This window comes from Arachis hypogaea, chromosome 19 (assembly GCF_003086295.3).
Source record: "Arachis hypogaea cultivar Tifrunner chromosome 19, arahy.Tifrunner.gnm2.J5K5, whole genome shotgun sequence".
In the NCBI taxonomy this organism is placed as follows: domain Eukaryota; kingdom Viridiplantae; phylum Streptophyta; class Magnoliopsida; order Fabales; family Fabaceae; genus Arachis; species Arachis hypogaea.
In genome coordinates, this window is record NC_092054.1 from 145,287,170 (window position 1) to 145,307,300 (window position 20,131).

Here is a 20,131-nt window from a genome sequence, read left to right on the forward strand (position 1 = left end):
AAGAAATTTTTGAAAAAGGGGGAGATATTTTCGAAAATTAGAGAGAGAGAGTTAGTTAGGTAGTTTTGAAAAAGTTAAGAAACAAACAAAAAGTTAGTTAGTTAGTTGAAACAAATTTTGAAAAGATAAGAAGTTAGGAGGTTAGAAAAGATATTTTGAAAAGATATTTTTGAAAAAGATAAGATAAGATGATATTTTTGAAAAGATATGATAGAATTAGTTTTGAAAAAGATTTGATTTTTAAAATCACAATTAATGACTTGATTCACAAGAAATCACAAGATATGATTCTAGAACTTAAAGTTTGAATCTTTCTTAACAAGCAAGTAGCAAACTTTAAATTTTTGAATCAAAACATTAATTGATTATGTTATTTTCGAAAATTTGGTATAAAAATAAGAAAAAGATTTTTGAAAAATATTTTTGGAATTTTCGAAAATAACTAAGAATTTTGAAAAAGATTTGATTTTTGAAAAAGATTTTGAAAAAGATAAGATTTTCAAATTGAAAATTTGATTTGACTCATGAGAAACAATTTGATTTTAAAATTTTTTGAAAAAGTCAACTCAAATTTTCGAATTTGATGAGAGAAAAATGGAAAGATATATATATTTTTTTTTTTGAAATTTTTTATGAAAACATGAAAATTATGCAATGCATGAAATTTTTAGATCAAAACAATGAATGCATGCAAGAATGCTATGAATGTCAAGATGAACACCAAGAACACTATGAAGATCATGATGAACATCAAGAACATATTTTTGAAAAATTTTTAATGCAGAGAAAACATGCAAGACACCAAACTTAGAATTCTTTAATGCTTACGCACTAAGAATTCAAGAATGCATATGAAAAACAACATACAACACAAAACAAAAAATCATCAAGATCAAACAAGAAGACTTACCAAGAACAACTTGAAGATCATGAAGAACACTATGAATGCATGAAATTTTTGAAAAATGCTAGATGCATATGCAATTGACACCAAACTTATGATATGACTCAAGACTCAAACGAGAAACAGAAAAATATTTTTGATTTTTATGATTTTCTAATTTTTTTGGATTTTTATTTTATATTTTTCGCATATTAAAAGGAAAAATAAGGATTCCAAAATTTTTAATATGAATTCCAGGAATCTTGCCATGTTAGTCTAAAGCTTCAGTCCAGGAATTAGACATGGCTCACTAGCCAGCCAAGCTTTCAAAGAAAGCTCCAGTCCAAAACACTAGACATGGCCAATGGCCAGCCAAGCTTCAGCAGGTGATCATGGATCAACAGCAGGTGGATGAGCAATAACTAATTTGCTCTTGATAACAAATTGCAAGCCTCAGTCCAAATGAATTTAGACATGGCTTTACAGCCAGCCAGGCTTCACATGCTTCATGAAACACTAGAATTCATTCTTAAAAATTTTGAATAAATTTTTGAAAACATTTTTATTTTTTTCGAAAACAAAAGAGAAAAAAATTTTTTTTTGAAAATATTTTTGAAAGATTTTTGAAAAGAAAACGAAAAGAAAGTTACCCAATCTGAGCAACAAGATGAACCGTCAGTTGTCCAAACTCGAACAATCCCCGGCAACGGCGCCAAAAACTTGGTGTTGTTGCCGGGATTGGGATCTCAGACGATTCTTGGCGCCAAACAGGAACAATTAAGTCCCCGGCAACGGCGCCAAAAACTTGGTGCACGAAATTGTGATGTCCAGGCTCGAACAATCCCTGGCAATGTGAGCAACTTGGTACGCGTAATCGTGATTACACATTGATGATGTAAAATTCATGGCTCTTTCTTTCCCTGGCAATGGCGCCAAGAACATGGTGCCAATACCATGGTTCACAACTTCGATACAACTAACCAGCAAGTGCACTGGGTCGTCCAAGTAATACCTTACGTGAGTAAGGGTCGAATCCCACGGAGATTGTTGGTATGAAGCAAGCTATGGTCACCTTGCAAATCTCAGTTAGGCAGATATAAATTGATAATGGTGTTTTCGAATTTAATATAATAAAATAGGGATAGAGGTACTTATGTAAATCATTGGTAGGAATTTCAGATAAGCGAATGGAGATGCTTTTCGTTCCTCTGAACCTCTGCTTTCCTGCTATCTTCATCCAATCAATCTTACTCCTTTCCATGGCTGGCTTTATGCAAGGGCATCACCGTTGTCAGTGGCTACATCCCCTCCTCTCAGTGAAAAATATGCTCACATGCTCTGTCACAGCACGGCTAATCATCTGTCGGTTCTCGATCATGCTGGAATAGGATTCACCATCCTTTTGCGTCTGTCACTAACGCCCAACAATCGCGAGTTTGAAGCTCGTCACAGTCATTCAATCATTGAATACTACTCGGAATACCACAGACAAGGTTTAAAATTTCCGGATTCTCTTGAATGCCGCCATCATTCTAGCTTACGCCACGAAGATTCCAGTTAAGAGATCTAAGAGATATTCATTCTAGCTTATTTCATGTAGAACGGAAGTGTTTGTCAGGCACGTGTTCATAGGGGAGAATGGTGATGAGCGTCACACATAATCATCACCTTCATCACGTTCTTGGGTGCGAATGGATATCTTAGAAGCGAAATAAGATGAATTGAATAGAAAACAGTAGTACTTTGCATTAATCTTTGAGGAACAGCAGAGCTCCACACCTTAATCTATGGAGTGTAGAAACTCTACCGTTGAAAATACATAAGTGAAAGGTCCAGGTATGGCCGAGATGGCCAGCCCCCTAAACGAGATCACAGGATCAAAATACAATCCAGGATGCCTAATACAATAGTAAGAGGTCCTATTTATAATAAACTAGTCACTAGGGTTTACATGAGTAAGTAATTGATGCATAAATCCACTTCCGGGGCCCACTTGGTGTGTGTTTGGGCTGAGCTTGAGTGTAGCACGTGCAGAGGCCATTTGTGGAGTTGAACGCCAAGTTCTGTGCCAGTTTGGGCGTTCAACTCTGGTTTTGGATCCTTTTCTGGCGCTGGACGCCAGATTTGGGCAGAAGGCTGGCGTTGAACGCCAGTTTACGTTGTCAATTCTTGGCCAAAGTATGGACTATTATATATTGCTGGAAAGCCCTGGATGTTTACTTTCCAACGCAATTGGAAGCGCGCCATTTCGAGTTCTGTAGCTCCAGAAAATCCACTTTGAGTGCAGGGAGGTCAGAATCCAACAGCATCAGCAGTCCTTTTTCAACCTCTGAATCTGATTTCTGCTCAAGTCCCTCAATTTCAGCCAGAAAATACCTGAAATCACAGAAAAACACACAAACTCATAGTAAAGTCCAGAAATGTGAATTTAACATAAAAACTAATGAAAACATCCCTAAAAGTGACTAGATCCTACTAAAAACATACTAAAAACAATGTCAAAAAGCGTATAAATTATCCGCTCATCAGTGGGGATCTTGCTTCTCAAGCGAAATGGGTGTACCGAACCTTGCTCCAGGCAGCCGCCATAGCGAGGAAAGCAGAGCCCATCTTGGCTGGGGCACAGTCGTTGGAGAACAAGCTTCAATCTTCGGTCAAAGCTAATGAGAAGTACAAGGTTGAGGTGAAGTCGCTTTAAACACAGCTGGCTGCCTCCGAGGAGAAAGTTAAGGCTTCCGACATAACGGTTGCGTGACTTTCCAAGCGAGAGCTTACTCTGGAAAGCCAACTCAATGCTACTCAGGGTCGGGTGAAAGAGTTGGAGAAGGAGCGTGATGAGGCCCTCTCGTCGGCAACCGCGGCCAAAGCTAAAACTGCTGAGTTGAAGAAAAAGTATAGAGAGACCGTGAAGCAAGGTAAGAATGCCATTATGGCGACCGAGGAGGCGATCAAGGCGCAAGTGAAGTTGTTAGCTCTCGATTTTTATACCTTGGCCGTCAGTGTTTTTAAGACTATCAAGGATGGCAAGATTGTTGATATTCTGAAGAAGTGATGTAATTTGTGTAGATTTTTGAACATTTAAGTAGTTTTGGATTTATTGTTTTGCCGGCAGATAACAAACTTGTTCACCGCTTTGTTGGTGCTTGACGACTTGCTTATTGTGTTTGCTTGCCGTTTTATTGGTAATTAGCTATTTGTTTGCACTTGTTTACCATTTTATTGGTAATTATTGGAGACAGGTCGTGGCTTTTTTGTTTGAGCACTTGAAACTTGGCTTTATTTAACAGCCGCTCGTTGTAGCGTTTAGGGCTTCAGTGGTTCCCGGGGTGATCAGTCCCGGGATGTCGTATCGTTGTGGAACTAGTTATCTTGATAAAGTAACTCGAATAACTTAAATAATATTGAAATATAAAGGACGATTAGAGTAGCTTGTGTACGAATATATCGAGATGAATTGTGAATAAATAACTACTGGGAGGTAATGCAATATAAAATGAAATGTCTTACTAAACTGGTACATTACCTGCCCGTCAGGTGTGCTCGGGCTTCTAAGAGTAGAACCTTCTTAGGTTCCTTGCATTCCATGTTCTGGGACCTCCTTGCCGTCCAGTCGTTCCAACTTATACGCTCCGTTACCGACTACTTCTTTTACCCTGTATGGGCCTTCCCAATTGGTTGAGAACTTTCCTTCCCCTGGTGCCGGTAGTCCGATGTCGTTGTCTCTTTTTAGTACTTTGGCATTGTAACGCAGAGTCATCCTTTGTTTCAACGCCGCTTCCGACAAGTGGGTCATCTCTCTAGTCTCATCTAGTAAGTCCTTTTCTACGGCTTCTTCAACTCCTCCCAAAAGTAGTCGTGGGCTCGGTTCCCTAATCTCTACTGGTATTATCGCGTCAACCCCGTAAGTGAGCCAGAAGGGCGTCTCCCCAGTAGATGATTGCTGCGTTGTGCGATAAGACCAGAGGATCGACACTAGCTCGTCTACCCAGGCTCCCTTCTTGTGGTCAATTCGCTTTTTAAGACCCTGTAGGATGACCTTGTTTGCTGTCTCGACTTGGCCGTTAGTTTGGGAATGCTCCACGGATGAAAACTTCTGCTTTATCCCTAGGCCGACGAGAAATTTCCCGAATTTCTTATCAGCAAACTGTGTACCATTTTCCGAGATGATGACCTCTGGAATTCCAAATCTGGCTATTACTTGCCTCCACATGAACTTTCGGTAATTTGCCGAGGAAATGCTAGCCAATGGTTCGGCCTCCACCCACTTTGTGTAGTAATCCATGGCGACAATCAGGTACTTGACTTGTCCAGGTCCGATCGGGAAAGATCCTAACAGGTCGACACCGCATTGGGAGAATAGTCGAGAGGCCATTAGTAGGCTCAGCTCAGTTGCCGGCGCCTTGTGAAAGTTGGCATTTTTCTGGCATCTCCTGCATTTCTTCACGAATTCTTTGGAATCTGCCATCATTAAGGGCCAATAATAGCCAGCCCTAACGAGTTTGTGAGCTAAGACCTTTCCTCCGATGTGGTGGCCGCAGCACCCCTCGTGGACTTCGCTTAACACGTAGTCCGTCTGGTCGGGGAGCAGACACTTCAATAAGGGTTGGTTGAGCCCTTTCTTAAACAGTTGGCTCTGTATTATTGTATACTTGGTCGCTTCTCTCCTCAGCGCTTTCGCTTCCTTTTCGTCATCTGAGAGTTTACCACTTTGCAGGAAATCGGTGATCGGGTCCATCCACGAGGGGTCTGCCCTTGTTATATGCAAGGTCACTGTTGGTTCTTTTACCAAACCTTGAATGAGAGATCGGTTTCCCGTTCTTGGCTTTGTGCTCGTGAGTTTTGATAGGAGGTCAGCTCGTGTGTTCCTCTCTCTCGGAACGTACTACACCGCGACCTCGTCGAATTCCTCGCACAGCTTTTTGACCTTTTCCAAGTATTTTTGCAATAGGGAGTCCCTGGCCTAATACGTCCTATTAATTTGTGACGTGACGACCCGGGAGTCGCTGCATACTTCCACCCTGGTGGCCTCGACCTCTTTTGCAAAGTGTAGACCTCCAAGCAGGGCCTCGTATTCTGCCTGATTGTTGGACACCGGGAACTTGAATTTGACTGATTGCTCATACACAACTCCAGCTGGGCTTTCCAGGATGATTCCTGCTCCCTGAACGCTTGGTTGGAGGCTCCATCCACATGGAGCTTCCACCGTGTGCTCGGTATCTCGGGGAGGTTTCCCGTCACTTCAACCAGGAAATCACCATTGCTTAGGCCATGATTGCATGCCTGGGTTCATACTGCAGGTCATACTGAGACAGTTCGATTGCCCAGGCCATCATCCTGCCCGCCAAGTCGGGTTTTTGCAGCACTTGGTGGATCGCTTGGTCCGTCCTAACAACTATATGGTGCCCCTGGAAGTACTGCCGCAACCTACGGGAGGAGGTCAGGAGCGCATATGCCAGCTTTTCTAACTTATTGTACCTCAGCTCTGCTCCCTGCAACACCTTACTCACAAAGTAGACTAGTTGCTGTATCTTCCCCTCTTCCCGCACCAGGATGGCTGCCAAAGCCTCATCAGTTACTGCTAAGTACAAGAATAGTGTTTCTCCATCCCTGGGTTTACCGAGGATAGGGGGTGCCGAGATTATGGTCTTGAAGCGATTGAAGGCTTCCTCGCATGCTGGTGTCCATTTGAATACTATTCCTTTTCTCATCAAGTGGAAGAACTGAAGGGATTTGGCAGCCGACGCGCCGAGAAAGCGGGATAGCGCCGTGAGCCTTCCCGCCAGTCTCTGCATGTCTTTTACACATCCCGGACTCGTCATCCTCAGGATTGCTTCACACTTCTCTGGGTTGGCTTCCACTCCCCTTTGAGTTATCATGAAACCCAAGAACTTTCCGGCTTCCATGGCGAAGGTGCATTTGAGAGGATTGAGTCTCACGTTGAGCCATCGAAGAGATGCGAACACGGTCTCTAGATCACTGATGAGGTCGTCGGCCTGGGTAGTCTTCACCAGGATGTCGTCTACATATACTTCTACCGTCTTGCCGATAAGACTGCTAAAAACCTTGTTCATCAACCTTTGATACGTAGCTCCTGCGTTCTTGAGTCTGAAAGGCATCACTTTATAGCAGTACGTACCCCCTGGCGTTATGAACGCCATTTTTTCCTCATCTGGCCGGTGCATCGGTATCTGGTTGTACCCGGAGTATGCACCATGAAACTCAGAAACCGATACCCTGCGGCCGCATCTACAAGAGCATCAATATTAGGGAGGGGGAATGAATCTTTGGGGCATGCCTTATTGAGATCAGAGTAGTCCACACACATTCTCCACTTTCCATTGGCTTTCTTGACCAGGACTACGATCGACAGCCATGTCGAGTAGTCCAGTTCTCGGATGAACCCCGCTTCTAGCAAGCTGGTCGTTTGCCTAGCCACCTCGTCAGCTCTTTCCTGGGACATTTTCCACCTTCTCTGTGCCACCGGCTTAGCTTCTGCCTTAACGGCTAGACGGTGTGACATGAGTTGGGGGTCAATTCCCGGCATCTCAGCTGGTGTCCAGGCGAATAGATCGCCATTTGCTCTAATCATTTCCACCAATGGTTCTTTTAAGTTGTGCGGAAGGTTCCTGTTCACGAAAGTGAACTTTTCTTCCGAGTCGCCGACCCTGAACTTCTCAAGGTCTCCTTCAGGTTCTGGTCTGGCTTTGTCTTCGACCCTTGCGTCCAGGTCAGCTAGGAAGACTCCGGCTGCTTCTTTGGACTTTTTTCTCAGGGAGAGACTGACGTTGTCGCAAGCGAATGCCGTTTCCAAATCTCCCCTGATGGATCCAACCGACCCATCATCAGCAACAAACTTCATTACCAGTTGCTTGATGCAAATCACTGCTCCAAATTCATTGATGGTTTTTCTTTCCAAGATGAGGTTATAGGCTGTGGAGTCCCTTAGAACAATGAACTCCGCCATGACCGACCTCTTCCCTCGACCTCCTCCTATGGAGACTGGGAGGGAGACTACTCCATCAGGCTTAATGAAGTTATCACCTAAGCCGACCACGCTGTGTTGGTGGGTTCTCAGGTCGGTGTCTCAGAGGCCCAGAGCGTCAAAGACGTTACGAAACATGATGTTCGAGTTGGCTCCGGTGTCTACGAAGATTCGCCTGACCAGACCAGTTCCCACCCTTGCTGTAATCACCATAGGAGGGCTCTCCGGTAAGTCGTCAAACCACTGGTCCTCTGGTCCAAACAATATTAACGGGACTCTCCTGGAGGAGGGCGTAGGACTAGACGATGACACAGCCATGACTTTGGCATCCTTCCTGCATGTCGACTTCGACCTCGGAGCAACATCTCTTCCGACTACAACATTCACAATGGTGAGGCCGCGCTCATTGTTCTCCTCGGGGTCTTGCCTTGGCTTCACGGCGCGACTCCTGTCATCGCTAGATCGGTCGCGATCCCTCCTCCTGCGTTCTCTTATGAGGTGAGAGAACTCTGCCAGCTTACCTTCCCGAATCGCCTGCTCCAGAGCATCCTTCAAATCGAAATAATCTTGGGTCTTGTGGCTGAACCCCTTGTGGTAGTCGCAATAGAGGTTTTTGTTCCCCCCAGTTCTATCCTTGAGTTGTCTGGGCTTCGATAGGATGCCCTTGTCGGCTATTTGCTGGTAAACCTCGACGATCGGGACTGTCAAGGTAGTGTAGTTTTTAAACTTCCCTACCCGAGGGAATGGCTTTAAAGCTTTAGCTAGCCCTCCGTCCTTGGAGTGCTCCTTAGCCCTTTCCCCGTTACCGGGATGACGACCAGAGTTGTAGGCGGGCTGCCGCTTGTTGGCTGCCATGACTTGGCTAACCTCTTCATCATTGATATACTCCCTAGCCACATTTTGGATTTCTTGCATCGTCCACATGGGCTTGGTGGTGAGGTGCTTCCTGAAATTCTCGTTCTGTAGCCCGTTCGTCAAGCATAAACTGGCCACCAAGTCGTTTAGGCCGTCAATTTCCAAGCATTCATCATTGAACCTGTCCAGGTACTTCCTGGTCGGTTCCCCACTCCTCTGCATCACTCCTAGCAAGTTGATGGGGTGCTTAGCTTTAGCGATATACGTGGTAAACTGGGCCAGGAAGGCGCGGGTTATGTCCGCAAAGGTTGTCACCGAGCCTTGGGGGAGAGCGTTGAAACAGTGGATTGCCGGCCCCGCTAGGGTCACAGGGAAGGCGCGGCACCTCACTTCATCACCCACCCCTTCCAAATTCATCCTGGCCTCGAAGGCCGTTAGATGTTCTTGGGGGTCTTGGGTCCCATCATACCTCATGTCCGTTGGCTTATCAAAGTGCTTCGTAGCCGGACCTCGAGGATCGAATGGTGAAAAGGGGTTGCCCCCATAATTACGGGTTGTCGCCTTCTCTATGGTCTTTCTCTGCTGTCTTTTCAATTTTCCTCTACGGTATTTCTTGTCGGAGGTCGGGTGTAAATTATGGGATCTCGCCGTCTTCTTGGCACTTCCCTGCTTTCTCTTTGGCTCTCTGATTCTGATAGGAGGTTCGGGGTACATCTGGAGCGACTTCTTCGGGGGCTTCTCCCTCTCCTTTGAGGAGATCAGGAACGATCTTACCTCGGAGCTAGTTGGTAGCGCTCCCTGCTCGCCAGTTCTTGCTCCAGATTTTGTACCCTGTGACGTAGCTCTTGCATTATTCTGGCGCTATTACTCCCTGTTCCTCCAAAGGGTTGCCTCTCCTGGGAGCGCGAGGGGAGCTCAGTTCGCTGCGGGGGGATCTTGTACGTTTGCAGGAGAAAGCCACGGAGGCTACCCTACCGCTTCGAGGGACCATTTCCTCCCTGCGCTGCTCGCCTCCGTCGTCTGCCTCCACGGGACCCAACAGAAAGTCCATTTAGGCCAGTCCCCACAGATGGCGCCAATATTTGGTACTTCGGGTTCTGGACGGGTCGATGGAGCTCTGGAGATGGAATGGTAGGAACCAGCCTTGGTCTGGGTCCAGAGGAAGAAAGCGGAGACTTCACGACCTCCCGAGTTACTGCGGTGTGAGGGGGAGCCACCTGCAATGACACTCCGACGCCCAAGTCAAAGATGTTACAGATGGCAGTGAGAGTAGTGGGATAGTGACGTACCGTGGGGGAGGGATAGGACCCTCCCCATTTATACCCTGTCAGTAGGGCGAGTCCCATAGGCTAGGTCTCTTTCCTGGAAGTTTCCTTCTCCGGCTATCAGGTAGCTGGCTGCTTGAAGGGAAGGTGTCCGGGTCGTGGTCTGGACGCGCGATGCCCAACAGACCGACCGCTCGGGTAGGGTATCCCTGCACGCCAGGTCGGACCAGGCAGAGCGCCAACTGGACTGGGCCGTAACATTATAAATAAAAATAGAATTCGTCCTAAATGTTGAGAGACCAAAATAGTACTTTACCCGTACAAAAACAATGGAACAATCAACATTTCTCATAAAAGATAAATCTTTTATTTTTTCTTACTTCTTATCGATCATTTTTAATATTAAAAATAAAAATATAAAAAAGATATACACAAAACTAATATATATACATATAAATTAGCAATTTTAATAGTCAATAAACTATAAATAGTCTTTCTATCTTTACCTAGAGATCTCAGGTTTGAATCTCATTTTTAATTTCTTTTTTAAAATAAAAAACTAATATTCTTAATAGCTATATGTCATTGTCTTTGTTCTTCTAAGCTGTTTAGAGAGGGTTTTAGATATGACATTCCTACACACTATATTTTTTTCCCTAAATGAGATGAGAAAAATAATCAAACAAAAAGAAGAGAGAAAAGGTTTGTAGCTGTAGCTTTCATGAATCGGAAATCAAAATGTCTCAAACACAAGCAAATTCAACCCCTTTTTTTTTTGGGTCAGGACAAGCAAATTCAACTTCTCAAATTCTTTTGAGGGTGGGTGAAAGAGGTAGAATTTTCTCTTTGGATATTGATATATATATGAGTGCAAAACAAATATAAAAACCAATGAAACAGTGCAGACCAAGTACAAAAGTCTATGAAAGGGAAGTATAGTAAGTAAGGAGCAAGAATAATAAAGTGGAGTGATGATGCTCGATCAGTGCCTTCAACCGTGTGCAATTTGTACCTGAGTGAGGAAGATAGGATTAGAGAATGCAGGTAAGGGAAGAAAGAAAGAATGTTGCCAGAGGAGGAACAGAGATGACAGAGGGAGAGAGAATTTGAATTACCAAAAGTTGCCTAACAAACATAGTCACGCAGCCGAGTATTAGAGCATTTCTTTCTGCTGCCTCTCCTCAGCTGCTCAACCATATCTGCTGCCAAGTGTCCCTTTTGCATAACAGAATTTATCTTGTATTCAGTGCCAAGTTTGCCCCTCATTGCTTGGTCAGCCCCTAATTCCATTTTTCTTAATTTGCTCGTGACATTACCTCCTCCATCAGCAGCAACCTTGTCCTCAAGGTTGAAAGTTGGGTATGCCTCATAGAATTCCTCTTCAAACTCCCAAGAAGAAGGAGCATCATCAGCTTTTTTCCATTGGACTAAGAGTTGTTGCAGCTCACGACCACCTTGCACAATAGTCCTCTTAGCCAAAATGCTGGTAGGGGAAACAACAGGTCCTCCTTCAGTAGTCTTTAAAGGCATTGGAAGATAAGGAAGCTTGCCAAATCCCTTGAACTTCTTGAGCAGCGAAATATGAAACACATCATGTATTTTAGCCTCATTAGGTAACTGTAATTTGTAAGCTACAGGGCTTACCTTGTGGAAAATTTTGAAGGGACCAAAATATCGCATTCCCAACTTCTGATTTTTTCTTAAGGCAACTGAGTGTTGTCGGTAAGGTTGTAGTTTTACCAAAACCAAATCACCTACTTCCAATTCACCCTGTTTGCGGTTTTTATCTGCAAAAGCCTTCATAGACTGTTGAGCATGAGTCATATTAACCTTAAGTTGAGCCAACAACTGATCCCTTTCTAGCAGCATCTCTTGCAATGAATGATCATCATTAGGAGTAATTTCATACTTAACCAAAGAGGGAAGATCTCTGCCATAGAGGGCCTTATAGGGAGTCATTTTAATAGAATTGTGAAAGGTTGTGTTATACCAATACTGTGACCAAGGCAGCATAAAAAACCAACGCTTGGGGTTGTCAAAGCAATAGCAACGCAGATACATCTCAAGAGCTTTGTTTAAAACTTCACTTTGTCCATTCGATTGAGGGTGGTATGCTGAACTCATGGCCAATTTCGTGCCCTGCAATTTAAACAATTGCTGCCAGAACATGCTGATAAAGACTCTATCTCTATCAAAAATTATTTTCCTTGGAAAACCATGCAATTTCATCACATGTTGCACAAAGTTTTCAGCTACCTGTTTGCTATTAAAATCATGTTTGAAAACAATGAAATGAGCAAACTTGGTTAATCTATCAATCACCACCATAATCACTGAATAGCCATGAGATTGTGGAAGAGCAGTAATGAAATCCATACAAATTTCTTTCCAAACTTGGGAAGGCACTGGTAAGGGCTGCAATAATCCTGTTGGAAATTTGTTCTCCACCTTAGCTTGTTGACAAATAATACAGTTCCGCACATATTCTTTGATCTGCTATTGCATATTTGGCCAATAGAAATTAGAGCATATTCTATCAATTGTTTTAGCAGAACCGAAATGCCCCCTATGGCACTATCATAATATTCCTTGAGGATTAATTGAATAAGAGAGCTTTGTTGAGGAATAACCACCCTATTTTTCCATAGCAGCAACCCATTCTTATAAGAATAATTTCCATCAGTTGCTGTTTTCTCTCTACACTTCAGCAAGAGTTCCTTAACAGAGCCATCATTCTCTAAGTCATTTTTAAGTGTCTGCAGCCAATTCAGATCTGGACAAGACCAAGCGGCATAGTAACATCTAGATAAAGTATCAGCAGCAACATTCTCTATTCCCAATTTATATTGGATTTCAAAATCAAATCCCACAAACTTGTGTAGCCATTTCTGCTGTTCTAGTGTGCTCAGACTCTTTTCTAGCAGAGCCTTCAAACTTTGTTGGTTCGTTTTAATGACAAATCTCTTACCCAACAAATAATGCCTAAATTTTGCAATGGCTTTAGTGATTGCATATAATTCCCTGGTATAAACCGATTGACATTGCATGGTTGGGGACAATTTCTTTGAGAAATAAGCAATAGGGTGTTTACCTTGGCTTAGAACAGCCCCTATTCCTAGCCCAGATGCATATGTCTCCACCTCAAAAGGCAATTCAAAATTTGGTAAAGCCAAAACTGGCTCTGAAGAAATAGCTTTCTTTAGTTTCAAGAAGGCTTCCTCAGCATCATTATTCCAGAAAAAAGCATCATTCTTTAAAAGATTGGTCAATGGGGCTGCCAAAGAAGCATAACCTTTGATGAACCTTCGATAATAACCTGTCAAGCCTAAGAATCCTCGCAATTGTTTCAGATTCTTAGGTACTTGCCACTCTACCACAGCTTTAACCTTCTCCTTCTCCACGTGCACTCCTTCTTTAGTGATTGTGTGGCCCAAATAGTCGATTTCTAAGACCCCAAAGAGGCATTTAGACAATTTGGCATAAAGTGTGTTTTGCTGTAATAGCTTCAGCACTGTTTTCAAATGGCCCAAGTAAGCATTCCAATGCAGACTATACACCAAAATGTCATCAAAAAATACCAACACAAACCTTCTCAAATAAGGTTTAAAAACATCATTCATCAATGCTTGAAAAGTGGCTGGAGCGTTGGTTAAACCAAATGGCATGACTAGCCATTCATAATGCCCTTGATGGGTTTTAAAAGTAGTCTTCTCTCTATCCTCATTCTTTACTAAAATTTGATGGTAGCCTGACCTTAAATCAAGCTTTGAAAAGATTGTAGCCCTAAACAGTTCATCTAACAACTCATCAACAGTGGGAATAGGGAAGTTATCTTTAATTGTAATGTTGTTTAGTGCTCTATAATCAGTGCAAAACCTCCAAGTACCATCCTTTTTCTTAACTAACAAGATTGGAGATGAAAAAGGACTCTTACTTGGCTAAATTATTCCCTCCCCAAGCATCTGTTGCACCATTCCTTCAATATGCTCCTTTTGCGAATGAGGATATCTATAAGGTCTTGCCTTCACGGGTTGAGCTCCTGGAATCAATGGAATAGCATGGTCATGCCTTCTAGCGGGTGGCAGTCCTGAAGGGGCATCAAACACCCCTGCATAATTCTGTAAAAGCAAGGCCAACTCAGGTTCTAGTTCCTGAGATAATTGCAGCTGCTTCGTATTTCCTTGCTGCTGCGATAGAGCCTCTTCCCTCCCTTCTTGTAATTGTAGAGTAAAAGCTTCAGCAACTGAATTAGTGTGAAAGAACCTCTTGATGTGGTTGTATTGAGCATGCCTCAGACCAATGTAAGCATCACCAAAAATGGTTATAAACCCACCATTCTGCCATAACTTTATAAATGAGGAATCATAATCAACAATATGAGCTTTTAGTCTCTTGAGCCAAGTAGTGCCAAGTACTAAATCTCCACCTGCGACATGTAAGACATATACTTGTGGAACAATCATTTTGTGGCCCTGCATATCAACCTCAAGAGCCTTAATACATCCTTCCACTTTCATCAATTCAAAGTTGCCAACCATGACATTAAATCCAGGTGCTGGCTCCACTGGAAAGTTAAGAAATTTTGCAATCATTGGTTGGATAAAACTATCAGAACTTCCACCATCAATTAACACTTGAATTTCATGACCAAGAATCCTTGCGGTCAGTCGGATTGTAGCCAACCCTTCAGCTCCATTCATTGCATTATAAGACAAATGATGATCCGTAACTTGCTGTTCTAACTACTACATCACATCCTCTTGGGCAGGTTGTTCAGTATTAGTCATTTGCTGTTCTTCAGTCTCTTCCTCTGTTATTTCCTCTAATTGAAACAACATAAAGTGTCTGTTGGGACACTTATGTGTTGGGGAAAAACGTTCATCACACTAGTAGCATAAACCTTTTTCTCTTCTCATTTGTTGCTCAGCTGCCGTGAGGCGTTTAACTTGGTTTCTATTGGGATTTATGACAGGTTTAGTGGCTGGAGTGGGTAGTAAGGGTGGTAATGTTTGGCGGGGAAGGACAGGCTTATTTTGTTGTCCAGGGCTTGTTTGAAGGTTTTGATTTGAATGGATTGTTTGGTTACGGTAAGTGTTTGGACCTTGTGAATTTCGGAAAGATGATAAAAATTTGTCCTCATATAATCTAGCTAAGCTCACAGCTCTAATTAATGAGGGAGGGCACTGAGATTTTACCTCACGTTTAATGTCCATACGTAAGCCACCGATGAAACAGTCTCTTAGAGCATCCGGAGGCTCAAGATTGGTCCGATTAGCCAGGGACACAAATTCTGCGTAGTATTTTGCTACCGAGCCTTTCTGCATCAGCTTGAACAATGATTCTCGTGGAGAATCGAACAAAGACGGGCCAAACTGTTGCTCGAATGCTTGACGCAACACGTTCCAAGAGTGGAATGGTAATGAACGTTGAGCCATTTGAAACCAAGGGATGGTAGGGCCCACCATGTGCATTCCTGCAATTGCAAGTTGTTCTTCCTCAGGCACCCGATAGAAGTAAAAATACTGGTCCACAGAGAAGATCCATCCCAACGCATCTGAACCATCAAATTTTGGTAGATCGAATTTTGGTTTTCTGAAGTGAGGTTGGTGATTGTGAAAACCACCCCCATGACCAAAATGAGAGCCATGGCTAAACTCCGTGTGAGGGTCAGTTTCATGGCTTGTATTAATTAATAGGCTGCTTTTGCAGCACCTGCATAATGGAGTTATGCATCGTCTCCATTCTCAAACGCATTTTTTCATTGTTTCTCGCAACCTCAGCTCGATGAGCTTCTTCATTTTTCTCAACAAGCTCATACAACGTTTTAATATCAGCTTCTACCTTTTTAAACCTCGTGCCTTCTACCATGTCTCTCAACGAAAGCACCAAATGAAAGAGGTAGAATTTTCTCTTTGGATATTGATATATATATGAGTGCAGAACAAGTATAAAAACCAATGAAACAGTGCAGACCAAGTACAAAAGTCTATGAAAGGGAAGTATAGTAAGTAAGGAGCAAGAATAATAAAGGGGAGTGATGATGCTCGATCAGTGCCTTCAACCGTGTGCAATTTGTACCTGAGTGAGGAAGATAGGATTAGAGAATGCAGTTAAGAGAAGAAAGAAAGAATGTTGTCAGAGAAGGAACAGAAATGACAGAAGAAGAGAGAATTTAAATTACCAAAAGTTGCCTAACAAACATAGTCATGCAGCCGAATATTAGAGCATTTCTTTCTGTTGCCTCTTCTCAACTGCTCAACCGCATCTGTTGTCAAGTATCCCTTTTATATAACAGAATTTATTTTGTATTCAGTGCCAAATTTGCCCCTCATTACTTGGTCAGCCTCTAATTCTATTTTTCTTAATTTGCTCTGCGCCTAAGAGGTACAACAACAGGAACGAAGCCCCAAGAATATGTAGGAAAGAGGCCAGCGACCTGGAAGTGGAAAATTGCATTTAATATTCTGGGCTTATGGGCTTTAGCTGGGAGGTTGTCATTGAATAGCTTGGGCGTAAATGTCACAGAACTAGAAGGAGGATGACTTAGTAAGGCCAATAAAGAAAAAGCGCCAACTCTGCTTCAGCCACTGCTCAATTGATTACATAGATTCTAAGTTTCTAACTCACGTCCAAAAAAAAAAAGTGATTCCAACTAGTGTTTACTTTTGTTTTTGTCTTTGTGTTTTTGTTCCCATATCGAACCTTACATTTTAACTTACCAAGCAACCATCCGAGGTCAGCTCGCTCATAAGTGTTGTGGTTCAAATTTCATCTTTTACATACAGCAACTCATGTAGAATCTTAATTAGAATTCTGATCTGTCACGAATTAATTTTTGGTTTATCGAATTGGAAAATATTGTAAACAACAAAAAAAAAACTTATCAAACGAATAGACACGTTTCTAATTTGCCATACGTACATATTTTTCATAATTATTTTTTAGTGTGAATAATAAAAGAAGAAATTTGAGAAAGAAAAAAAGGAATTTATATATTAAAAAATGTGAAACTAAACCTTTATTGTTCACATCCAAATTAATAAAGAGGAAGAGTACACTCAAATGGGTATACATGTGTGTGTGTGTGGCACAGCAATAGTCTTGAGCAATTACTATTTTCATTTCCAATAATAACTACTGATATGATACACCATCCAATATGCATTTGTCGGGCGTATATATACTTGGGTAGTGTGAGACTGTGAGGTGGCATTGTTAAGCCCTGAGGTGTTGCCTTCCCTTGCTGCATGATATACTCAGTTCTGATATACTTTTGATGGCCTGATGCATGCAAATTCAACTTTTTCCTCTATAAATACAGGAACGAAATCCCAGTTGTAATCATCAAAACCATTCCAAACCAATCCTTATCAACCTCCCACTGCACCATGAAACCATTTTGTGTTTTTCTTACTTTCTTTCTCTTGCTAGCAGCAAGTAGTAAGAAGGTGGACTCAGCCGAAACAGTTTCCTTCAACTTCAACTCTTTCAGCGAAGGAAACCCCGCAATAAATTTCCAAGGTGACGTCACTGTTCTTTCAAATGGCAATATACAACTCACGAACCTCAACAAGGTAAATAGCGTCGGCCGTGTTCTTTATGCCATGCCGGTGCGCATTTGGAGCAGTGCCACCGGCAATGTCGCCAGCTTCCTCACCTCCTTCTCTTTCGAGATGAAGGATATCAAAGATTATGATCCTGCCGACGGTATCATCTTTTTCATTGCACCGGAAGATACGCAGATTCCTGCCGGCAGTATTGGTGGTGGAACCTTAGGCGTCTCTGACACTAAAGGGGCGGGTCACTTTGTTGGAGTGGAGTTTGATACCTATTCCAACAGTGAGTACAACGATCCACCCACTGATCACGTTGGAATTGATGTAAATAGCGTGGATTCGGTGAAGACCGTGCCATGGAATAGTGTGAGTGGAGCAGTGGTGAAAGTGACTGTGATATATGACTCTTCAACAAAGACATTGAGTGTTGCTGTGACCAACGACAATGGCGATATTACCACCATTGCTCAAGTTGTTGATTTGAAGGCGAAGCTTCCGGAGAGGGTCAAGTTCGGTTTTTCTGCCTCCGGCTCCCTTGGCGGTCGTCAGATACATCTCATCCGTTCATGGTCTTTCACTTCAACCTTGATAACAACAACCAGAAGAAGCATCGACAATAACGAAAAGAAAATAATGAATATGGCAAGTGCATGATTTGGTTTCTACGTACGCTACCTAGTACTTTTAAAGAAAGACCAGACCTTTGTGTGTTATCAACTTTGTTTCTTTGTGTTTAAATTAGGTTGTATGGTTCAATATTTCCACTAATCATGGTCTGACGGTTGACCGTTTAAATAAAATAACAGGTCCAGTTTGGTATAGTTTTTGTGCATGGATTTGGGTGTGAGATTTTCTGTTGAATCTCATTCATCCTTTCACCAGGCCAATTATATTATGCCCAGATTCAATAATAAAGTCTGAAATATGAATTTAATAATTATCATGAGTAAAAATTTTTAATTTTAATAATAATGACATAATAAATATATTAAAAATTTAAAGTTTGCATGTTTTCCATAAAAAATCAATAATATTAATATGCTTGTTTAAAGAATCAAGCTACATGTTTACTAAATTTTTGAAAGAAAAAATTTAGAGAGCGAATTAAAATATAAGCCAATTTAAGTCAATTTTTTATATTTTTAGTTTTGAAATTTAAAAAATTAGGATAGTGAAAAATTATTTTTTTATAATAAATTTTTTATTTATCAACTATTTAACTTTAGTTGACTACTTTTTTTAGTTGATTTTCTAATGAAACTGTTTTTTTTTTTTAAATAAATAAAATATATTGACAAATAGTTAAAAGAAGAGAATAAGTATAAAAATTAATTAGGTATAATTTTGCAAAAGAGGAGTGCTAGGAGCTGTAACACCCTACTACACAGAGTTTTACGCTTAAGTCGTAGAACTAGAGGTAGTGTGGTGTTATAGACCTCTGAACAGTAAAATAAATACTTAATAGAGAAGATGATAATATACTAGGAGTCTTGAAACAAAATGGGTAAGCAAAAATCGTAAAATGAAAAGCGCAGCGCTCAACGGAAAGAATTACTTGCGTGCTAAGAAACCTAATAGAAACAAGATAGAGATAAGCAAAAGAATAAAGAAAAGCCAAGGAAACAGCATAACTAGCCCCTGACTCAGCCTGCGAAACTAAGATATATATATATAAGTATCCCCAAAATATACCAAAATACCAAGTACCTTCCTATCTCTCCCTCAACCTCTAAGAGGAGCAGCATACACATGTTACTTGGAGAGTAAGCTAGATACATATGTACATATATACAAATAGAAAACCAAAATACACCCAATGGACTACTTCACTTCCCAAGATCCAGACGCCTAGTGAGGAACCTCTCGACCTGCATCTGAAAAACAACAATACAATATGGAATGAGAACCGGAGGTTCTCAGCATGGTAAAAGTGCCACACGTATAATAAATAAGGTCCTGAGAATGCCATAGGCAATCCTAGAACTCCGTTATTCAGTTATCCAACTTAAGTACTAAACAGAAGCCATAAACACGGGGTATGTATTCTAAATCTACCTAACTTACTCAAGTTCAATCTTAACCTAATATCAAACCATTTCCCCGTTTTCTCCATCTCTCCATCATTCATAATGCAACAGAAACAAGCAGCCAAATGAGTTCACGCACAAGTAATGAGCAGATAGTACAAATAGCAAGTATAACAGATAGCAGGTGATATATATATATATCAATTAGGCAAACCCAGGAAATGCATAGCAATCAAACAAACAAATGCATATGATGCATGCCTGTTGCCCATCTGTCGGTTATCCAGCCAACCCAACAAGTCCAAAAATCTTAGACTGTCCCCCGTCGCGTATCCCCAAGAGTCTATGCATAGAGTCCACATTCAATCATCATATAATCACTCAATGGGGCTATCTATACTCGGAAATTTATACGTACCCGGTCACCCTTACGACGTAGGGTCAATAGAGTATCGAGATTCAACCTGGAACACGTGGTGGCGAGCCACGGTCTTTACCCAGGAAAACTCGTATCTCAGATATCATTATTCATAAGCCATTTCATAATCATATTCATTATTTAA

General features: G+C 41.8%; 2 protein-coding genes across 2 annotated transcripts; one reads left to right on the forward strand and one right to left on the reverse strand.

Moving 5' to 3' along the window:
• Positions 1-7,967: 7,967 nt before the first annotated feature.
• Positions 7,968-9,434, reverse strand: LOC112778967 (uncharacterized). The gene has a single exon (XM_025823228.1). The coding sequence runs from the start codon at positions 9,432-9,434 to the stop codon at positions 7,968-7,970; it is 1,467 nt and encodes a 488-aa protein (XP_025679013.1).
• A 7,722-nt stretch (positions 9,435-17,156) lies between these two features.
• Positions 17,157-18,478, forward strand: LOC112777417 (galactose-binding lectin). The gene has a single exon (NM_001376209.1). The coding sequence runs from the start codon at positions 17,374-17,376 to the stop codon at positions 18,193-18,195; it is 822 nt and encodes a 273-aa protein (NP_001363138.1). The 5' UTR covers positions 17,157-17,373; the 3' UTR covers positions 18,196-18,478.
• Positions 18,479-20,131: the final 1,653 nt, after the last annotated feature.